This window comes from Malaclemys terrapin, chromosome 11 (assembly GCF_027887155.1).
Source record: "Malaclemys terrapin pileata isolate rMalTer1 chromosome 11, rMalTer1.hap1, whole genome shotgun sequence".
NCBI classification, from domain to species: domain Eukaryota; kingdom Metazoa; phylum Chordata; order Testudines; family Emydidae; genus Malaclemys; species Malaclemys terrapin.
In genome coordinates, this window is record NC_071515.1 from 66,706,839 (window position 1) to 66,729,361 (window position 22,523).

The 22,523-nt window shown below is 44.7% G+C and overlaps 1 protein-coding gene across 7 annotated transcripts; it reads right to left on the reverse strand.

Annotated features, from left to right (window-relative positions):
* Positions 1 to 267: 267 nt before the first annotated feature.
* Positions 268 to 22,312, reverse strand: C11H2orf76 (chromosome 11 C2orf76 homolog). Of its 7 annotated transcripts, none has more exons than XM_054044253.1 (7): positions 21,834 to 22,018; positions 14,152 to 14,357; positions 13,858 to 14,010; positions 12,729 to 12,779; positions 8,482 to 8,519; positions 8,267 to 8,348; positions 268 to 4,133 (listed from the first exon to the last, which is right to left on the reverse strand). In XM_054044253.1, the coding sequence occupies exons 3-7, from the start codon at positions 13,988 to 13,990 to the stop codon at positions 4,057 to 4,059; spliced, it is 381 nt and encodes a 126-aa protein (XP_053900228.1). In that variant the 5' UTR covers positions 13,991 to 14,010; positions 14,152 to 14,357; positions 21,834 to 22,018; the 3' UTR covers positions 268 to 4,056. The 7 variants fall into 7 exon arrangements, with proteins under 7 accessions (XP_053900228.1, XP_053900226.1, XP_053900231.1 ...); XM_054044251.1 differs by lacking the exon at positions 21,834 to 22,018 and adding an exon at positions 16,496 to 16,796 and having other exon boundaries at positions 14,152 to 15,442; XM_054044256.1 differs by lacking the exons at positions 14,152 to 14,357; positions 21,834 to 22,018 and adding an exon at positions 22,162 to 22,312.
* Positions 22,313 to 22,523: the final 211 nt, after the last annotated feature.

A 22,523-nucleotide genomic window follows, 5' to 3' on the forward strand; every position in this document is an offset into this window, starting at 1 on the left:
TTGCCTGCTACAAACACAGACCCAGGTCTGAATCACGTTCCCCCCAAAGCTGCAGGCTTAACTGAAAACAGCTTAAGAAGTGTTCCTGTCTCCAACACTCAGGTACCCAACTCCCAATGGGGTGCAAACCCCAAATAAATCCGTTTTACCCTGTATAAAGCTTATACGGGATAAACTCATAAATTGTTCGCCCTCTATAACACTGATAAGAGAGATATGCACGGCTGTTTGCCCCCCCCCCCTCCAGATATGAATACATACTCTGGGTTAATTAATAAGTAAAAAGTGATTTTATTAAATACAAAAAGTAAGTTTTAAGTGGTTCCAAGTAATAACAAAGTGAATTACCAAGCAAAATAAAATAAAACATGCAAGTCTAAGCCTAATACAGTAAGAAAGTGATTACAGATGAAATCTCACCCTCAGAGATGTTCTAGTAAGCTTCCTTTACAGACTAGCCTCCTTCTAGTCTGGGTCCAGCAATCACTCACACCCCTGTGGTTACTGTCCTTTGTTCCAGTTTCTTTCAGGTATCCTTTTGGGGTGGAGAGGCTCTCTCTAGTGCCAGCTAAAGACAAAATGGAGGTTTTTTCCCCAGGGGCTTATATAGTTTCTCTCTCGTGGGTGGAAACCCCCCTCTCCCCCATGTAGAATCCAACTACAAAATGGAGTTTTGGAGTCACATGGACAAGTCACATGTCCGTTTTCTGCAGGACTTCCCAAGAAAGCTCAGATGTGGATTGGTGTCTATCAAGGTCCATTGTTAACTAAATACTCCCAATTACTTGAATAACCCCTTCACACTATGTTGACCACATCTGCCTTACGTGCTTTCTACAGCAAACACTTTAAATACAAGCATAGAGCCAAGGCTCATAACTTCAGATATAAAAATGATACATGCATACGAATAGGATGAATACATGCAGAAGAACATAAGCTTTGTAATGATACCTTACAAGAGACCTTTTGTAGGAAGCATATTCCAGTTACATCATATTTACACTCATAAGCATATTTCTAGAAAGCATTATGGGGTGCAACGTCACACAAGGGACATTGAAAAATGCCATGAACTGATGACAGAAGCACATGGAATGCTGGGATGGAAAGCAGTGCATCACGGGGCATTGAGCCCGGACCCATGATGCGCCATGATCCCCTGCGCCTTCCCACAAGACCTAGCAGCAGAAGCGGGAGAGCTCCACTGTGGAGTAGCTACCCACAGTGCACTGCTCTTATTGCCGATGCAAGTGCCACAAGTGTGAATGCACTATGCCACCAGTGGAAGACAATGTGAACACAACAGCAATTTTCTTGAAGCGCTTTTTTATCAGTGACCAAACTCTCTGCGAAAAAACTCTGCCTGTGTAGACATAGCCTAAGTTTTTATAGTGATCCTTCTGCCACTAACTTCAAAGAGAGAGCCCTGTATTTTCTTATTGATGTGACCAAGCATGGACAAGTACAGCATATCCTATAATCACATTCTCACCCTTTAAGGATCCCTCTTCCTCAAGGCCTGAAGTCAGTTTCCCTACTCCTTGCCCAGTAAGACAGGAATCCACAGCTGTTCTAGACCAGTGACAAGTGCTACATGCTAAAGGTTACCTGCAAATATTTTTTCAAATGAACTAAATGTAAGGTAGTGTGCTGAATGCCCACAAAACCAAATGAGGAACATTCGTCCTTCTACGTTCAATACTTGCAAATCTCTTCTAGAACAAAATAACTTTCAGAGGATAAAGAGTTCCCCTAAGTAACACTGACACTGCACAACATAGACTTAGACTCCTCCTTGAAGACCTAGGAAGGGGTCTAAGCCAATAACAATTGGGAGCATTTAACATACCCATTATAAATATTCATGCCAGCAATTTTTTCTTAACAAATAGAAAAGCAGCATCAATGTCAAGAGATAACAGAATTGTCTCTGGAAAATTCAGATGCCTGCACAAGCAAGATTTGCAAAAGGTATTTTAAGTGAACAAAGTGACAGTTTTAATTGTAAAAATTAGGACAGTTGAAGACTGTTTTTGTATCCAGCTGTCTAGCTATAACTGAGAATTTATTCAGCCAGGCACCATTGCTCATGCTGGCGATTCCTTCTCATTCAAACTTCCTCTTTGCTCCCACTGCAGCCATCTTCCCATATCAACATCTAACTAAGCCTCCGCTCCCTGATGCCATTTTTCCCTCCGTGAGAAATTCCCCAGCTCTGCCCTCTCCCATTGCAGCTATCCCTTCCCAACTATTGTGATCCATACAAAGTCCTGGATCTGTTTCTTCTGCAGGAGGGTCAGTTCATTCCACCACCTTCAGACAGTAAACCTCAGGCTGATTTAAAATCAAAGCAACTCAAGATAAAGACTACAGTTCTGTTTGTTTTATAGTTTAATTTAGAGCTGGTGAGAGATGACAGGTTGATAACCCTGGAAAGTAAAGTCCTTATTATCCCCATAATGGCTAAGAGCACAAGCGAAATCAGTACAAACTAGCCCACACTGCCATGGGGAAATCACCTTTGATCAGATGTTAGTTCAATCTCCATACCCATTTAGTCAGGGCCTCTGCTAAGACCACAAACCAGGGTACCAACTGTGGTGGCCTTTTCTTGTGATGGGCTGACCATTCCATAAGGAATTGAACAGAGACCTCTAACCCATTTCACAGTGGCTACTGGAAGTAATGGATGCTAACAACTTTTGTTCACCACTCAACTGCTCCAGAATCAAACCAGCTTCCAGCGACAAAAGGCCCCATATTCCATTACCAATCCTCCTGGTATTCTGTTCCAACATTCTCTGTTTGAATAATAAGTCTTAGTGATTTTCTATGCCTTTTTTTGAAGACTGAAGTTCTTTAAAGAGCTGGTGAAAGTAACACAAGTCTAACAGTATTTCAGAAAGAGTCACAGTATACAAGCAGTGTTCGAGAGTATAACAAAAGGCCCTGTCGTGCTATTGTACAACACAACCCATGAAGGGCCACTGGCTTAGCACCGCAATTTCATGGAACAGCAGTATTAATGCTTCCTGGGGAGCAAGTGTATCTAATCATTCTAGGATGACTATTCTACTTGTTCTTAATTTGGTGAATGTAGCAGAAGAGTATGGAAGTTCCAGGAACTAATAGATAGTGACACTATGGGAGTATTCATCTCCAAGAAAGTGGGAAAGAATCACTCCCAGTCCTGGAAACAGCTGCCCACAGACTGTGCCTCCCATCACAAGAAATGCAATCCTTCTGGTTTTATTTTAATACTGAACTGAACCCAGGAGCATTCACTGGCTTTCACACCATTTGGAGAAATGCCTGATGTCTGCTTATGCATATTGATGTCACACAAGAAGTCAAGTTGCTATGCCTTATACCAAGGCATCTCCGTGAAACGATGCTAAAAACAGGCAGGCTGGTCCTTGAACACAAAAGCTTCCAAACAGTCATTTGTCTGTTTCATCACACTAACCGAGGCTGGAATATAGAGTATAAAGGAAAGCATTCACAAGTGAAGAATATGAAACCTGAATCAGCCTGCACCATTCAAACAAGACAGACTGAACATAAGATGAGTGAAATAAATCTATTATTTGTAACCTAGGGATTCCACCACTAAACTCTTTAAAATATCCAGTCAGTTGGTCATAGAAAGTTTCCTTTTTCCATAAAGAAAGGATACCATCATGATGGGATTTTACATCTGCCTTGTACAATTTCCATACATAGCTAACATCTTTTATACTTAATCTCTTATACTTAATCCACCACTGTAGAATCACACCACCAGAATGTTACAGGTCCGAGTTCATTTATACTGCTTACATTGTAAGGGGGGTGGGGAGGGAAAATGTATGAAAGGAAAGCAAATTTGGGTCATTGATTTTTTCCCCCTGCATCTCAGCATCCTGAGAGAAATGAGTTTCTATACTAAAGAAATTTCAGCATTTGTGAGGCAATCCTCTAGGATTTATTGATTTAAAAAAAATCTCATTAAACAGAAAAAGAGGGTTTTAAACGGGTATGAGAAAACAAAAAAATCCAGGTCTCTTCGGATCGTCACCAGGCCGAAACCGGATTAGCTTTGTAGTTTCTGTAATCTTCTTCACAGAAGAACGCTAATTCAGTTTCATCTGCTGAAAGGGATAAAAAGATAAATATTCAGCATACCCAATAAAAGCATATGCTTATTGTATTAACCACATAGCAGCCTATTAACATTAATTAGAACCTCAGAATGCATTCAGTGCCTTTTTGTTTAAAGGCAATCACTAATCACCACCTTGTTTGTTTTTACGTTAGACCCAAATACCATGTGTTTTAGTCTGGTTAAAAAGAACTAGAACATTGTCATGTAAATGTAAACAAACATCTACAAAAACCTTCAAGACTAATTTCACCAAAGGCTACAAAACAATCTGGATGGCATTCAGCAACCTATGAGATTGGACATTTATTCTTTCTAAGAATCCTAGAAAACAACGACGCTTGTTTTTTCCCCAGTCCATTATTCAGCTAAGGAAAGCAACCTTAAAAAACCTCTTTTTTTCTGAAATTAGCCTGCAGGTATAATAATTTAATACTTAGAGGATTAGGAGAATATTTTACAGATCACTTTACATTCTCCCTCATGGCCCATCAAAATATGTGTCTGGAGAAGTTAATTTTTTGCCCTGCTAATGATTAATTCATAAGGCTTCAACAATATGCAAAGTGAACGACACAAATTGGCTTCTCCAGCAATACTTTCAAATACCTCTAATTATTCACAGGGGATATGGCACAGCTAAAGGACCCACAAAGGTTCAGAGCAGTCACAATTCTTTCAACCCAGCAGGTCAAGGACTTCCTCTTCTAAAACAATAAGTCAGCAACATTACTAATTCAGAGTGGAGACAAATCTGATGGAATTCTTTAAGGTCCTGAGCCAATAAGTTCTGCATTTGCTTTTTAAATTAAACCTGAATTTAATGAAGTCTGCCTGTCTTATACAAAGGAGCAGGAGAGGTTTTAGAATCTTGACTAGGAAACTGACAAGATTGTTTGCAATGAATGCTGAACACTTTATTAACATACATCCTTGCTCTAGAAATACGCACACATTAACTTTGCTGACTAGATAATAGCTGTAATAATCATCACCACCACAGAGGATTTCCTAAAGATGCTTCTCTAATACCCTCCTAATTTACATCTTTCCAGCCCAATCTGCCCAATGCTAAAATCAATCCTTTGGAGTTGAGGAGGGTGCTCAGTACCTTGCAGGATTGGGCTCCTGGCTTTTTTAAAAGGGAAATTCTAGTGTTTGCTTCTAGCAAATGTTGTGCAGCCTACGTATTTAACATCTGAATCTATTAATGGGAGATTTGCAATTGATTTCAATGAAGGCAGAACTAATATCACATGATACTGTACATCACTTATTTTGTTTATTCTTTATATTACCATAGCGCCTAGGAGCTCTAGTCCTGGACCCCATCGTGCTAAACACTGTACAAACACAGAACAGAAACAGTCCCTATCCCGAAGAGCTTTCGCTACATTTTTATTACTTACCAGAAATGCAAATCTACTCTGAATGGATAAAAATTAGGAGTCGCCAAAGGTCTTACTACACTATTCTGCTTCTGTAAGTCAGTGGAAGAGAGCTTTTCACACTGAGGTAAACTTTAGTATATGAGAACACAAAATCTGCTCTTTTAAAACCTCAAAACTTGGCAAGTGTAAGAGGATATTCCTCATTACACAGCAAGAACTTCATTCTACCTCATACAGCAGTTAGGCATTGACGCAGTTAGCATTTGTTGTAAGTATATAGCTAACCTGAATAATTATGGGGTAGTGTTTTAATTACTTTTCTTCCATCCTTAAACCATTCCCTCCTCCCCTACATACAGAGAAATAAAAACAGTCTAGTTTATCGCAGTTTGTTTTCAGAACAAGATTACTCTGGTGTGCTGATAGTTTACTGAGATTGCATCAAGTTATACCACCACTAGGACTATGGTACCTGTTTCAAAGGTAGGAATGTACAATCATTCATCAATACTGTCTTGAAGAAGGACATCACTGGAGGAGGGCAGCTCTAAACAAATATCTGCCACTGTTTCCCAGCCCCTTGCGTAGACCTCTAGGCCAGTGGTTCCCAAACTTGTTCCGCTGCTTGTGTAGGGAAAGCCCCTGGCGGGCCAGGCCGGTTTGTGTACCTGCCATGTCCGCAGGTTCAACCGATCGCGCCTCCCACAGGCCGCGGTTCGCCGCTCCAGGCCAATGAGAGCTGCTGGAAGCGGCGCGGGCTGAGGGACATACTGGCCGCCACTTCCAGCAGCTCCCATTGGCCTGGAGCGGCGAACCGCGGCCTGTGGGAGGCGCGATCGGTTGAACCTGCGGACATGGCAGGTACACAAACCGGCCTGGCCCGCCAGGGGCTTTCCCTACACAAGCAGCGGAACAAGTTTGGGAACCACTGCTCTAGGCCATGCTACCTCAAGTCTTAGGTAGGTAAGACTCATGCTGACGAAGCATATACTAACTAAATTACAAGACTTTGAAGTCTTCAGACTGCCAATAACCCTCCTTCCCAAAGAGCTGGTTTTCATCTGGATTAAAAGGATTTGGATAGCAGGGAAGGCTAAAGAATGACTTTTATTATTAATAATACAGTAATGCCCAGTCCTCTATAAGGCCTTATAGCAGAGGCCCATTGAGCTAGGCACAATAGATACATACAGTACGAGACTGTCTTCTCCTCAGAGAGATTACAGTATAGAATAAGGGGTGGTGTGCGAAGAGGAAAGGGGGAGAAACTAGAAGTATCAGGTGTAAATACCAAGGAAACAGGGGAATTGATTAGTGTGGCCCAATGAGATTAACCAGGAGTAAAGGAATGAAATCAAAAGAGTATTTTCTGATGTTCCATTTATCTTTTCCAATGGTAAGATTTATAATAGTCTCCTAAGGGGAGTGGAGGAAGCACCACTGATTGAAGGATTTTAAACTAGATCAGACAAAGTGCTAAATAGTACTGTGTAGGGGGAAATCCTGCATTGGCTGGGGAGAGGCTAGGTGGCCTAATGCTGAATGGGTTCTTCTATTTCTAACTTCCTCTGTGATATTTCACCCAGAGCGTAAGATTGTTGTGCACCAGATTTAAATAAGCGACATTCTAAACTAATCAGTGCTGTTTCAAAACCTGTAAATTGGGCCTCAAAGTCTCAGCTGCTCTGCTGCCACATAATCATTTTTGCATGGAGCCAAAATTGACATCCAGTGACTATGAGATTTGTCATACATAGGCATTTCTTTACACTATTAGCACAGGACATGCGCCATATGCAGGGCCGGTGCTACCATTTAGGCAAACTAGGCGATTGCCTAGGGCGCCATGATTTGGGGGTGCCAAAAAGCGGTGCCCCCAATTTTTTTTTTTACAGCGTTCCTACGCCCCCTCTCCAAGTGCACGGTCCCCCCGCCTCCCAGGCTTGCAGCGCCAATCAGCTGTTTGGCGCCGCAAGCCTGGGAGGGGAGGAGAATTAGAGCGGGGGCGGCGTGCTCGAGGAGGAGGCGGAGCAGAGGTGAGCTGGGGTGGGGAGCTGCCGCACAGCTCCCCGGGGGGAGAAGCTGCCACGGGGGCGGGGGAGCCTCAGGGCGGGGAGGGGAGCTGCCGCGGGGGGGGGACGAGGGGGCGGGGAGCGCAAGGTGGAAGTTTCGCCTAGGGCGCGAAACTTCCTTGCACCGGCCCTGGCCATATGCATTCTTCTGTCAGAAAGCAAGGACTCAGGTTGATTTTAACCACGCGTCATGTTCAGCTCACTTCTAAACGATATTATTTGTGCTGCCCTGAGCAATTTGAATATTGTGTTGCACATTAAACAAACCTAATCTCATTTCATTATTCCACACTAGCTCCACTACTTAAACTTCTAACCAAAACATCAGTTTAAATGTTACTGATAGGTTATTTAGTACTATGTCTGCTTAATCTTATCTGTCAATCATTTAAAATTACCCACAGCAGAATTCTAAGCATACCTTCTAAAAATCACAATTTGCATTCTGAGCATTTGGAGTGCACATACCTGCCGCCCTCAGCCCAATGATGTGAATGTACATTATCCCCCCTTCTTCCCTGGATAATTATCAGGTAGTGTAAAGAGCATCAGGAATAGCATTTACTTTTCAGCAGACTATCCAAACATAATCAGCCAGTTATCAGTATAATGACAAGCATAATGATCAGTTCTGTCAGTCAATATAAAGGTACTCCTACCTACTCCAGCTGCTTTCAAAGTGCTGTCTTCTTTTAAAATGAGTTTGTCATCATCCTCCAAACTCACTACAAGTTCATTGGTCTAGAAATAAGTAAACAGGAATATAAAGATAAATGCAGGTTTTATTAGCTCTGCCATTATGTTCTCTAAAAGTACATAGATCTTGCTGTATCCACACATAAAAGGGGGGGAAAGGAACAGATAGCAAATGTACCTTAGATCCATGTGCTTGGTGAATAATCTTCATCGTATCTGGAAGAAAATACAAAATTTCCCTTAAGATGTGGTTCATTACACTGGACAATGGCACTGTGAGGGTTCCATGTTTGTCATCTCTTGAGAATTTTCTAGTGTTCTCTGTTCAAAAAGGGAAAAACAAAACTCTCTCCACTAGCAGCTAGCCCTGCAATCCAAACCTGAAATCTGAGAATCAAGCTAGGTTATTTTCTTCGTGAGTATTACCACCTGTGTTAGAAGTTCTGTCACGCAAATTAGGGTCTCAAGGACATTTACTCCATCCCACTGTCTTCATCCTATGCCCTCTGGGATACCCTTGCAATCTGTCTTCAATGAGATTGCACAAGTGCACGGAAGGTGACTGGAATTTAATAAACAAATCTGTTGATGCTGCACAAGAAGAAAGCGAACCCAACTTGCTCTCCCACGGCGGTGTTGGCTCTGCTCTGCTAGCAGGAGAAAAAAGTAGTAACAACTTAATTTTGTCACTAAAATAAGCAGAGATGGCAGAACGCACACACAGGGAACAGAGTCAGTAAAAGGATGCCACTGTTACATATATAGGCACTTTAATATTAAAACAGAATTCCAACACATCTATGTTTGAACAAACTCAAAATAGGACACGAGTGCTTTTTCAGCAAAGGAGCTAGAAACTTGATGCTATTTACCCACTTGTAAGTCGGGGGGGGGGAGGGAGGAAGAGAATGTGGACTAGAGTAACTTTCAAATTGGTGTGACTGAGTATTCAGAGCTCTGGTACAATAAAGATCACATTCTCAATTAGAGGTTTAATCCAAGGCTTTAATCCATGAACATACACACAACTTCGGCCCATTTTGTACATTTTATTCATAGCATTTAAGGAGCTTTGGATTGCCTTGCTCTCCCAGTGCAAAGGTCACTAAAGATTCAGCATACAGTGCCAGTTGCAGTACTATCCATATATCTTAGAAGCAAGACATGCATTAAACAACACTTACTGGAATCTTACCATTACATAGAATTACTGCAAGAAGACCACATAATCACACTGAAAACATACTAAGCTTTCATCTCTAGGAAGTGAACATGCGAGCTATCAATGACCTTTACTAACCTCAGCCAGCTCTATACTCCCAATGAATGGAGTCCAAGAGCAGCCTACTGGTTTTCAAATCCTAGTACAACTTCACATCCCCATTCTCTGAGCTGACTTCTTACTTACCCATTCAGTCTCGGAGTCACTTTTGATTTTATGTGTTCACAGCTCCACCACTGACCACGGAAATTTTTGCATTTAACCATTTGCCCTATGAAGGAGACGCTGTTCCAACCCCGCCATGTAGATAAAATATCAGCCTCTTCAAATCCGGGCTAAAGCCTCACCTCCTCCCATTTGCTTTTGCTAACCCCAAACCAATCTCACTTGAGCACATAAATAAATGTTACCTGGTGTTCCTCGTAACAGGCCTTTTGTGACAGTTGATATAAAACACTGTCATGAGATACTAAACTGTACTGAACTCCAATGACAATTCTTTGTATTATTTGTATTGGGTGTAGGGCCTAGAGGACTCCACCAGATTGGGTCTCCATTGTTCTAGGAACTGTACCAACAGGTGGTAAATGACAGTCCCTGCCCCAAAGTGTTTACAATCTAAAAGACAAAAGGTGACACATGTCAGACAAAGAAAAGGATGGAGGGAATGAAGTAAAAATAATGGGATGCTTTAGTACAGACTAGCTGTCTGCACAATTTGTAGATGTAGTAAGCCAATCAGAAGCAGAAATCACAGCTTGCTACCTGCCCAGCCATTATCTGATGACAGTTCTCTGTGGGAAACATGGTAGCGGTGCGTTTTAAAGGGGGATTCGAAGGAGGATAATAAGGTGGCTTTGTGGAACTTTCCTCATATTGCCTCATATGCACAGAAAAAGGTGCAAAAAGGAAAGAAGCAGACAAGTGGGCGACCAAGGCTGACATTGTAGGTGCCATGCAGGCACAGTCCACTTAACAGTAAGATGACAGGATGGACAGACAGGAAGAAACTAAACTGTGAAGGGTTCTGACAGTGAGAACAAGAATTTTAGGTATGATGCAATGGAGAAGGTTGAGCCAATGGAGAGACAAAGAGGAGGGGGCCTTAGTCCAAGTGAAGCACCAAGAAGATGAGTTTGACAGCAGCATTTTTAATGAATCTGAGGAAATGAGGCAGCAACAGTCGAGCCAGACTGGTGGAAGTTGCACAACTTAGACTGGAAGCTCTTTGGGGCAGGCACCGCCTAGCAAAATGTGGTCAGGGTCCATGACTGGGGCTCCTAGATGCTACAGTAATACAAAGAAACGTGTAAGTCAAGGTGAGGGGCAATCAGGGTCTAGATGGGATGAGTCAGAGCGGGGATAAGGTTGGCCCTTTATGATGCTGGCCAAGAAGAAGCAGCGAGATTTGTACAGTGATGGGCTGAGAGAACCAAAAGAAGGCAGAGTTACAGGAGAAGCCCAGATTAAAGGCCTGTGTGATGAGGAGGATGGTGGTGCTACCCACCACCATGGTAGAGAAATGAAAGAGAGAGGGTAGGGCTCAGAGGAAAGATCAGGAGCTCGGTTTTGATTCCTTACGTTCAAACTCAGCATAACTGGCACCTACGGCTGAGAGGCTAAGACTGAGCTAGTGTATCAGGAATCAAACTGCTGCCCGGGCGTAGTTCTGTTCCCTTGATTGTACAGTATTTTGTTCAGTCCTCTGAATAGCAATTAGCCACATGTCCACAAGCACATGCACACAGCAAATCTCCCCTGATGCCATGTGTTGTGACTAGATCAAAAATTGTGCATGGAGCTGCAGGTATACCACAGCATAAAGAATAAAATGATAGCACAGGTCTCCTTCATTTGCCACAAAAGGGAAGAATGGCTCTCCAGAGACAGATGTTTCAAATCCCTGGAATTGTAAATAATTCAATATTCACATCTGTCCTCTAAATTCAGAGAAACAAGTTGAAGATAGAGACATTAACAAATTAAACCCTAATCCCCGATACATTTCCCACTTGCTCCCATTTTGCACCTCCTGATTCCCCATCAGTGTGAATGAAGAATCAGGCCCTACGCCAGTTTAGTCTCTTGATATAGGCGTATAATTCCCAGCACCATTCACAGGAATTATATGTGCGCCCCACTCAGGGAGATGCTTCATCAGTGTGGTAGATATGGTTTGCTAACTCCACCTTGGACAGAGGGAGGTGGGAATGGCACTGATGGCAGAGAGGCATCTGTAAGGAAACCCCTGGAACAGTTCATCTTGGGAGAGGTTTATGTCTCAGGGAAAGTGTTCTATTGTCATTTGAGTTATTCTTTATGCTGTATAACTGCATGACCCTGCAGTCATCCATTACACCACTTTTGCTCTAGTCACCAAACAGCATAATTAAAGCCAAATCCCAGAAAAGGGATAAATCTGGAGCATGTTCTATTCAAAGTTTGATACTCTCCACCTCCTTACACCAAGGAAACTTGCATGTGAGCAGCATTACTTGCAACAATCATTAGAGCACAGAATCAGATTTAAATCTTACCCCAGGCTATTTCATTCCATTTCATTTCATCCCAAGCTTACATTTAGGAGGTTTCCTATTTACTTTAGACGTGTTTTCCTCCTCCTCGTCTTGTTTAATATTATGTAAATTCTTTAAGTACATAAATCTAAATATTTTCCACTCGGTGCCTTTAGCTCCTTCTTGGCCATCCCTTGTGACCTCACAATTAGTAGCTGGGTATTGAAATGCATAACCACCAAGAGGACTGTGATTTCAAAGTACTGTGGGTCACAAGCTGCTCTGCAGAATGGGAACAGAGTTTAAAAGGCACTTACAAAAATGATAAAAAATTAATATCCCAAAATGCCTTTGCCAATTAGCAGCAGAATGTGTAATGTGCTGCCTAATTCTGAAGTGAATACAGAAGTTCATAATAATCGTTGGGTTTTGTAGACACGTGATGTAAAGCTAATGGTGTGTGTACGACATTCGCAATAGGGCTGTGCCAAATTAACCATTAGCTTGACTAGTTGTTTCCTGAAAGCAGCTGCCAAAGTACGAGTGTGTGTGTCACATCTCCTTTCAGGAGACTAGTCCTGACTTACTATATTTAGATGGAAATAACTGTAATGCAGTTAAATCACGTGAGAATTGGTATAACGTACTGTACACACATTTCTTAAAGAATAAGAAAAAATCACATACCATATTTGTATTTTTTAAAGGGAGGTGGAAGTCCTGTTCTTAAAGACACATCTATTAAAAATAAAGAGACCACATGAAAAGGATTGTAACAATTTTCTTTTTATATTTTTAAATGATTACGTCATGAAGCTTTCACTCTGAATTTGAAGTTTAAAATAAATCTCAAATCAGGAAACTTGTCTTAACATCAAAAGTTGAAGAGCAACCGGTACAAATCTGAGCCCAGGTCCTACAAATTCTCTGGTACACTTTACTTGTGTGAGTAGCCCCATTGACTTCAGTGGACTACCCACATGCATAATGTTCAGGAAAGGTGTGCAGGATCAGACCCTTGGAGTCTGATCCTCCATAGCTCTACTGTCATGTGTATCCTATTAACATTTTCATAGGGGCAGAAGTCGTGCATCCCCATTTGCAAATTGCACCCAAACAATTGACACACAAATGAATTGGATGTGGAAGACTAGTCTGCTAACCAGCTCCCAAAAGAAAACCACACTGCTGAAAATTAGCCCCTTTATGGGCTTGGTGTTGAGCAACTCCAAGAGATGCTGAGTGTCTGTGTGCATTTCTGGCTGACAATACTCAGCCTGGAAGAAAACAAATCCCAGAGAACACACTCATATAGTGGTACCTTCTATCATTGAAAATAACTATGCGGAACACTTCCTCCCCATTCAATTGAGACCCGCTTTGCTTTCCTTCTCTGCCAAATATTGGTGTAGCCCCAAGTCATGTAGAAACAGTGACCAAAGATTCGCTAGATGGCATACGTCCCTAATGCTTTTTGAGTAGCTGCCCAACAATGCAGCCCATGCAGCTTGGGGCAGTGAGCGAACTGCAGCACAGCACTGCCATGACTGATCATGGGGATTTCCAGTGCAGGGCAGAGGGAGGTAATGCCTACATGTAGTTGGACATCCTCTGTGGGATCAAGGGCCAAATCCCCCATGAATCCTTGGCTCCCCAGCCCCCTCCACCCCCAGCAGCCCAAAGGGGGAACATGTGGAGCTGGCAGCTTTAATGGAGCCACAAGAGTTTTCCCATTAATTTGCTCCTCTACACCTGCTTACGCACAGACAGCAAAGTACAGGGACCAAATAAGTGTGTAAGAATAACAGTGCCTTACCATTCTTTACAAATGTAATGAATTGCTTTACAGTCTGGTCCAAATTAACTCCATGATACACCACAGGTCTGAAATTACGGTGCTCAAAGGAGCGAACCAGGCGAACAGTAATGGTTGAGTTTTCTGATGACATGTGAATTAACTGCAAGCACCCTAGAAGATATTAAAGAGAGTAATTACTGAGTTCTCGCTTTGTACAAATATAACAGCTAAAAGAACTAGGTGCAGGTGCATTAGTCTGACAGTCCCAAAGAGTTAAAAATGTACAAACTTTTAAACATACTGTGCCCTCACTTTAGGCCCAATTCTGTACCCCTTTCGCCATGACTACAATGGGAGCAAGAGCAGAACCATAGCCTCCTCACTGACATAGGATTGTCCAGAATTTAAGGGTAGAATTTGACTCTATCTGTCAGATGGCCCAGTTCTGCAGTTGTTCCATGTACAGAACTCCCACTGAGAACAGCAGCAGCTCCAGGAACGAGCCACAGGGTCAGGCCCTATATTAAGAAGAAAAAAAAGATGGCAGAAAAATGGTTTAAAGCTGTGTGAGACATGTTTTGCTTTTAATTTATTTGTAAGTCCAAGTCACTGAAAAGTCTGCCCGTCCTCTATGAGCCAAAGATAGAATTGGACACCATAAACAAAAATAAAAGCTTATTTATAATACATCAGTATCGCACAGACACACCAGGTAGAAAAATGCCTGTGCTACCACCTAAGGCTCGTCTTTACATTGTATAACAAATTCAAATTAAATCCAACAAAATAATGGTGATGGAGATAACGTCATTTTTGTAGGAATTAGGGGGCAAAATTCTCCTCTACACTAGTGTAAATCCAGAGTAACCCCCTCTGGGTTTACACCTCTGTAACCGAAAGCAGAATATGATCTGGTAGGTGGGAGTTTGGGTTTTTTTTGGCTTAAGTCTGCTTTTCTCCCCTTCTTCCCCTTTAAGCAAAGGAAGACAGAGATTTTAGTTCAGCACCTTCATAGTCAATTTCCTGTGTCTCTAGCCAGCAGAGCTGTTTCCTACCACTGATAATATCCCCAGTTTTCAGTGGTAGATGCTCTTCCACTTCCTCCATTTCCGTTAGTTCATTAGCTTTCTGCAACAATGACACTGGGCCACAGCTTCAGTGCCAGGAAGTTTGTCTTTAGCACAGAGCTACATTTCAGCTGCCTTTGCAGTTATCTCCAACTATCTGCACAATATTTTCGCTCTCTCTTGCTCATTCTATTTGTCTCTTACGTACTGATTCCTTATGTATTTGTTGCTCTGCAATAACTAAGAGACTTGTGTATCTGAAAGGTTTTAAATTGTTTATTTAGTCTTTATCAATCAATTGTACTTATATGATCCCGATTACCGTAGTATCTGAGCACCTCACAATCTTTAATGCATTTATGCTCACACTCCTATGAGGTAGGAAAGTGCTATTTATCCAATGGGGAACTGAGGCACAAATCTCCCAAGTCCCAAGCTAGTGTACTAAACTCCTGAGCGATCCTTCTTTTAAGTCATTCACAGGGCTTCACTTCCATTTTTGTTTGGAGGGGGATCCTTCTGTTCCCTGACTTTACCTAACTTAGGGTTACCATTCGTCCGGATTTACCCGGACATGTCCTCCTTTTTGTGCTAAAAATAGCGTCCGGGGGGAATTTGTAAATAACTCAAAATGTCCGGGATTTCCCCCCTCCCCCGGCAGAGCAGAGCGAGCGGCTGGGAGGGCTGCAGGAAAGTCACAGGCTGGACTCCAGAGCAGCTGTAGAGGAGCTCTGCCCTGCATTCTGAGCCGGCAGCTCTCCCCTGCAGCCCGGCTCTGGCAGCACTGTGCAGAGCCAGGGACCGGGTTTTGTTGTGCTGGGGAGCGCAGCCACGTGTCCGGCTCGCACAGAGCCCAACACCCTGTTCTGAGCAGCAGGGTAAGGGGGCCAGGGGGCAGGAGAAGGGGCAGGGAGGTTCTGGAGGGGGCAGTCAAGAAACGGGGGGGGGGGGGGTCGGGAGTTCAGAGCGGGCTTTTTGGGGGGAGTGGAGAAAGTTTTGGGCAGTCAGGGTACAGGTAGGGGGTAGGGTCCTGGGGGGCAGTTGAGGGGGGGGTCTTAGGAGGGGGCAGTTAGGGGACAAGGAACAGGGAGTCTTAGGTAGGGGGTGGGGTTCTGGAGGGCAGTTAGGAGCAGGGGTCCCAGGAGGGGGCAGTCAGGGGACAAGGAGCGGGGGGTGGGGGGCTGGGAGTTCTGGGGGGGAGCTGTCAGGGGGCAGGAGTGGGGAGAGGGATCGGAGCAGTCAGGGGACAGGGAGCAGAGGGGTTTAGATGGGTTGGGAGTTCTGGGGGGGGGCTGTCAGGGGGTGGGGAGTGGTTGGATGGGGCGTGGGAGTCCCAGGGGTCTGTCTGGGGGTGGGGGTGTGGATAAGGGTTGGGGCAGTCAGGGGACAAGAGGCAGGGAGACTTAGGTAGGGAGTGGAGTCCTGGGGGGCAGTTAGGGGCAGGGGTCCCAGGAGGGGGAAATCAGGGGACAAGGAACGGGGGGAAGGTTGGGGGTTCTGGGGGGGCGGGAAGTGGGAGGGGCAGGGGCAGGGCTAGGGCGGGGCTCCTCCCGTCCTCTTTTTTGCTTGCTGAAATATGGTAACCCTACCTAACTTTTGCAGGTGGGGGGAGGGGTCACATTTAAAGTTTTTGACACAAGTTCTATGCCTGAAGCACAGTAATCAAGTTAAAACACAGTACATCAGTATCTCATTTATATAACATGTACATACAAAATCACATTCTTTTGTATCTGAAAAGAGGGTTTTTTTTAATTATGCTAAAAAGAGGTGAACATTATCCTGGTCCTTCTCCACACAGGACCGAAAGTTGAAAGACCCTTAGCACAGAGAAGGACCCTGCTGGGTTCTGAACGCACTCTACCCCCAGAACAGTGGTTCCCAAACTGGGGTTCGCAGAACGTTACAGGGGGTTCGCCAGAAAAATTTCACTAATGGCGGACAGAGGACCCCGGGCACTGGAGACAGCAGGTGGGACCCGGTTGCAGGGCAGACACCCCAAGCCCCAGGGAGAGTGGGGCCAGGCAGTTGGGGTTGGCAGCCTGAGTCCCGGCGGTCAGCGCGGGAGCCGGCAGCCCAAGCCCCAGGGAGAGCAGGGCCGGGCAGTTGGGGCTGGCAGCCCGAGCCCTGTCCCCGTCAGCGGGGGAGCCGGCAGCCCGAACACTAGCCCAAGCCCGAGGAAATTCACACTGAGGAAATTTACACTTAAATCCCTGAAAATATTCATTTTTAGGAGGGAGTTCACGAGATTTCACAATTTAGTGAAAGGGGTTCGCGGGCTGTTAAAGTTTGGGAACCACTGCCCCCAGAACTACGTAAGATCATCTTGGGGGAAGCAGATTCTAAGATGGAGAGGAAGAGAAGCCACAGAGTTTAGCATTCAGCACCTAGATGAGGAAATGCTGATATCTTAGACTGATCTAATAGTGAGATGGGCCAGATTCTGTGCTGCACTTTTCAGGAGGCATGACACAGAAAGTGCAGCCCAGAAAACCAGCAAACTGTCCAATGCAGACATACTGATGGTCAATTATTCTCTGTGTTAACCAAATCATTCCTGGACTTGAGCTTAGATATTTCTTCCATATCCAAGACAGATATAAGATCACCAAGGCTAACTAAAGAGCTTTGCACTAAAGCCCTGCCCCACAGCGTAAAGGAAACCAAAAGTCAGGGAATCCCTTTTCTGTTTCTCATCAAAGAGCCCAAGAATGGATGAGGACTCCAAGTGACAGTTCACCGAAAATTCCCTCATACTGCATCCCCCTGCCTCACACCCAGGTGTCCGCTACAGATAGCCCCCTGTCCTTCATCCTCCCCACTACGGACAGTCCCCTGCCCCTCACCCCTCCATACCTGCCATAGGCAGCCCCCTACCCCTCACACACACCTCAACTGCCGTTCATCCCTCCCGCACGCCCACTACAGGCAGCCTCCAATTTGCTACAGGCAGCCTCCCATCCTTCACCCCCCGACCTGCTTTGTCACTGTTATGTACTCCTTGTACACAGTAGGTTGTAGGGCTGCTACTAGTAGGTCAGGCTTCTATACCAGATTAAGGCTACGTCTACACTGCCACTTTCAGCGCTAAAAATTTAATCATTCAGAGGTGTGAAAAAACACCCCCCCAAGCGACAGAAGTTTTAGTGCTGAAAAGCGCCAGTATAGACAGCGCTTTATCGCCGGGAGCAAAGCTACCACCACTTGTTCGGGTGGGATTTTTTTTATCGCCAGGAAAGCTCTCCCCCTGGCTACAGAACTTCCATCATGGAGATACAAGCAAAGTAATATGTTCTCTTAAAGATATTTAAATGCAGTGTTTCTCAAACTCTTTGATATCAGGGACTGGCTTGCTGCCTTCCTAAACTGTGTCAGGGAGAGCTCAAGGACTGGCACCAGTTCACAGACCAGTCCTTGAGAAACACTGCTTTAAAGCACTTCTTCGTATTACTGTTAGCATCTCAGGAAAGGCATTTTACACACAGTGCCACGTAGTGGCTGAATAGTATAATACAGTTTAACATTCCATTAACATCTCCCATTTTAAGTTTTACATTCCTACCATTTATAAAATTACACTATCATACTATCTCTAAAGTTCAGTCTCTCCGAGTCATACTGGTTTTCTAATTACACAACACTAACAAGTAACAACTTGGTCATCTGGTTGTCTATTAGTTGCAGTGATTGTATTTGATCAGTTTAGAATTTTTGAGTGGTCATCTTCTTGTTCTGCATGAACCATCTGTAGAGTTTGCTCTGCTGATTGTTCCTTCTGAGGAACAAACTGAAATGTCGACAGTTTCTGTTGAACTCTCCATTGTCCGTCTCAATCACATATGGTCTGGACAACAAATTCTTTTTCTTTACAACAGCTGGAGTTGCCAATCCTTTTTCTCCATCCAGTTTGACACAAACACAGTCACCAGGTTCCAGATCTGGCAGTTCTCTGAATGACATCTGCTATAAAAGCGTTCATAAACTCCTTTTGTCTTTTTATCCAGTTTGGCTACTATCTTCACATCTGGTCACTTTGGAGATACAGTAGAACCTCAGACTTACGAACACCTCGGGAATGGAGGTTGTTTATAACTAACTCTGAACAAAACATTATGGTTGTTCTTTCAAAAGTTTACAACTGAGCATTGACTCAATAAAGCTTTGAAACTTTACTATGCAGAAGAAAAATGCTGCTTTCCCTTTAATTTTTTAGTAGTTTACATTTAATACTGTACTGTATTTACTTTTTTGTTTGTTTGTCTCTGCTACGCCTGATTGTGTACTTTCGGTTCCAAATGAGGTGTGTGGTTGACGGGTCAGTACATAACTCTGGTGTTCATAACTCTGAGGTTCTACTGTAGATTCTTTTCCAAAGTTGGAACAGTAGTTCTGGGTTGTCTTTCCATCAGGAGTTGTGCTGTACCAGTGACTGCTATTGATATTGATCTGTAGCTCAGAAGATCAACAAATGAACCTTCCTGTTGTAGGATTTTCCTGGATGTCTGTTAGCCCTCTCAGCCTCTCCATTCACTTGTGGGTAATGTGGACTGCGAGTAATATGGTCAAAATTATATTTCATTTGGAATTACTTGAATTCCACTGCAGCGAACTGTGGTCCATTGTCCATCACTAGTTGTTCTGGAAAACTGAAATGAGCAAAAGCGCACTTCAGGGCTGGTCCACACTAACCCCCCACTTCGAACTAAGATACGCAACTTCAGCTACGTTATTCAAGTAGCTGAAGTCGAATTATCTTAGTTCGAACTTACTGCGGGTCCACACGTGGCAGGCAAGCTCCCCCGTCGACTCCGCGTACTCCTCTCGCAGAGCAGGAGTACCAGCGTCGACGGCAAGCACTTCCGGGATCGACCCCAGAAGATCGATTGCTTACCGCCAGACCTGGAGGTAAGTATAGACGTACCCTCAGTTTCTTGACAACACTGCAAGAGGTCAGGTTTTTCAAGTACCTTATTTATATGTAGTTAAGAAAATAGTCCACTATGATCAGGTAATTTATGTCTTCTGAATTTGCATAAATCTGCAACTAGTCTCTTCCAACATCTGCCTGGTAGAGGTGTTGTTATTAAAGATACTTTGTGTTGTTAATTCTGCAACATTCACATGGAGATACTTATTCTTTATGTCCTTGCTGCTCAGCCGGCAGCCAGCCACCCTGCTGTTTCCTTCCTCCCCACAATGCAGGGACATAGGGAGAGTTCTACTGCCTCCTCACTGCTGGGCTTCCTGAGAACCTTTCATTTGTGTCCCCTCACTAGCCACAGCTACATGTTGCCTCTGTAAAGGAGCATGAAGAGGTTCTTTCAAATGAACCTATCTTCACTTGCGCAATGGATACTTTTATTGACAGAGCGTCTTGAGAGTATTTCGGCTTCTCCCTAATGTGATGCCAATGTCCCAGAGGAACTGACACAGCAAGGAACTGAGTTCTCAGAAGCTGCCCTTAAATCCCAGATGCTGACCCTTCTCCCCTAACCCCTGCAATCCCTTGTGGCCCTAGCCACCTGCACCTCCTCCCCACACCACTGCTCTCTTACCTCCAGTGGCTGCACGTAGCTCAGCCATGCAGCCCGCCCTGCCTGCCTGCCTGCCACTGTGGTCCTAATGCCAGTAAGAGCCCAGATTTCATGTTATGTTTTAATTTCATGATTCCATCCATGTTCTCATTAATGCAGATTTCATAAGGCCCTACACAAAGTTTTGTATTTTTCCATTTCTCTTTATAATTGGTACCACTGGGCACATCATGATGTTGACTCAAAGATTTTCTTGATTAAGCCAATCTATTCTATTCTCTTTAACTCAGTTTCCCCTTTATTAAACAACACGATAGGAATCCTCAGAGGTGTACATACAATATATGTTTCAACACTGCCTCTTAAGGTTATTTATACTCAGACGCCTACCAAAACTCCAATACCAAATACTCCAAGAAGTTCTGCCACTTTTCTAATTAGGCCCATCATGGCTTCTATGCTGCAGCTGAGAAGGTTGTTGGTGTTTGGTCTTTGATCATATACATTCTGAATGCAAAGCTTTTGTCTTTGTAAGTTGTTTCTATGGTGAACTGGTCCATGCACTTCACAATACCTCCAGGGCTAGTCAGGATTGTGTCAAGCGATTTCAGCTCTGGGAGGACTTCAAGGTGATTATACATCCCTTCTGGTATGACTTTCACATTTGCTCCTAAGTCAATTTTAAACTCAATGGTCTTTCCATGAATATTCAGTTTCACTCTCTAGGCAGGCTCTGTCATCACACTTGATAGATCCCAGAAACAATGCCTCTTGACTGCCCCAGTGCAGCAAACGCCGGCAAAATGTCCCTATTTTGTGTATTTGTTATACCTTGCACCTTTGGCTGAACACACATCTCATGGGCTATGCTTTTTCCATATGTTGTGCATTTAGTCTGAAAGGTTTTGTAGTTAGCCTGTGTATAAGGTCAAATCGGTCGTTAATTATAGCGGCTGTGAGATGCTTTTATCTATAAGACCAATAACCAGTCTACTGCTGATATTTTCACGTTTTATAGCCTTCAAATCAGAGCTTTCTGTCAAGGCATGCAAAACTGCTATAAAAGATTCAACAGATTTCCCTCGTTCTTGACTTCTTTGGCAAAAACGCGCCCTTTCATAGCCCGCAATTCTCCGAGGTATAAAGTAGGCGTCAAGCACTGCCAGAACTCTTTCACCATTATCTTTGTGACTGTGGTCATTAAAGGCAATAGATTTAACGTTATGCTCTGCCGGCCTTCCCCGGAGCAGACATGAAAGACGACATCGGGACGTCTCCAGGCTCCGGGTGGTGTTCGCAGCAGTGTCTTGTCGTCTGCCAGCCCTGGCACAGCTGAGCTTCCGGGGGCACTGAAAAGCCTCATGCCATCGAGCCTGCAACCTTTGCTGCCCACCTGTGGCACCAGTGGGGCTGGCCCCACGGCCTGTACTCCTCCCACCGGCAAGCTGCGGCGACGCTGCAAGCACCTCAGGCGTCTACTCCAGACTCAGACTGGCCCCCGCGCTCCCCTGGAGAGACGTGTTTGGCCCGCCCCCACGGCGGGCCATGTGACACACAGCACCCCCTAGGGGCTGGAGGTTATACTACAGCCACCCCCACTGCTCCCTCTTCCCCACCCCCACCACAGGCCCGCCAACCGCCACACTCCCCTGAGCTCGCGCTCCCTCGCCCCCTGGCCCGGCCCCGCCCATCAAGCAGACGCTACCCCCCTCAACTCTTACTGCGACGCTCTGCCCGGGCACTTCCGGCTTCACCGCCCTCACGCCATCCGACAGTGTCACGTGACTCCCTTGCCTCCGCCCTTTCCGACGTAAGGGCGGGGCCTCTCTCAACGCGCAAGGCTCCGCGATTGGCCGCACGAGACTCTATCCCACCCCCTCCTCGCGCCTGCCTTCACTGCTCCGTGTGATTGGGCGCAGGTCTCGCTCTGCCTCGCCCCTCGCTGTTCCTGGATTGGCGTCAGGCGATCTGACCACGAGCCTCCTTTAGTGATTGGCCGTGAGGCGCCCCTGAGCCCGCCTCCCGCGCGGGGGGATTGGTGTGGGCCGAGCTCGGTTTCGTCCTGCCTTCCCGCCCCGGTGGA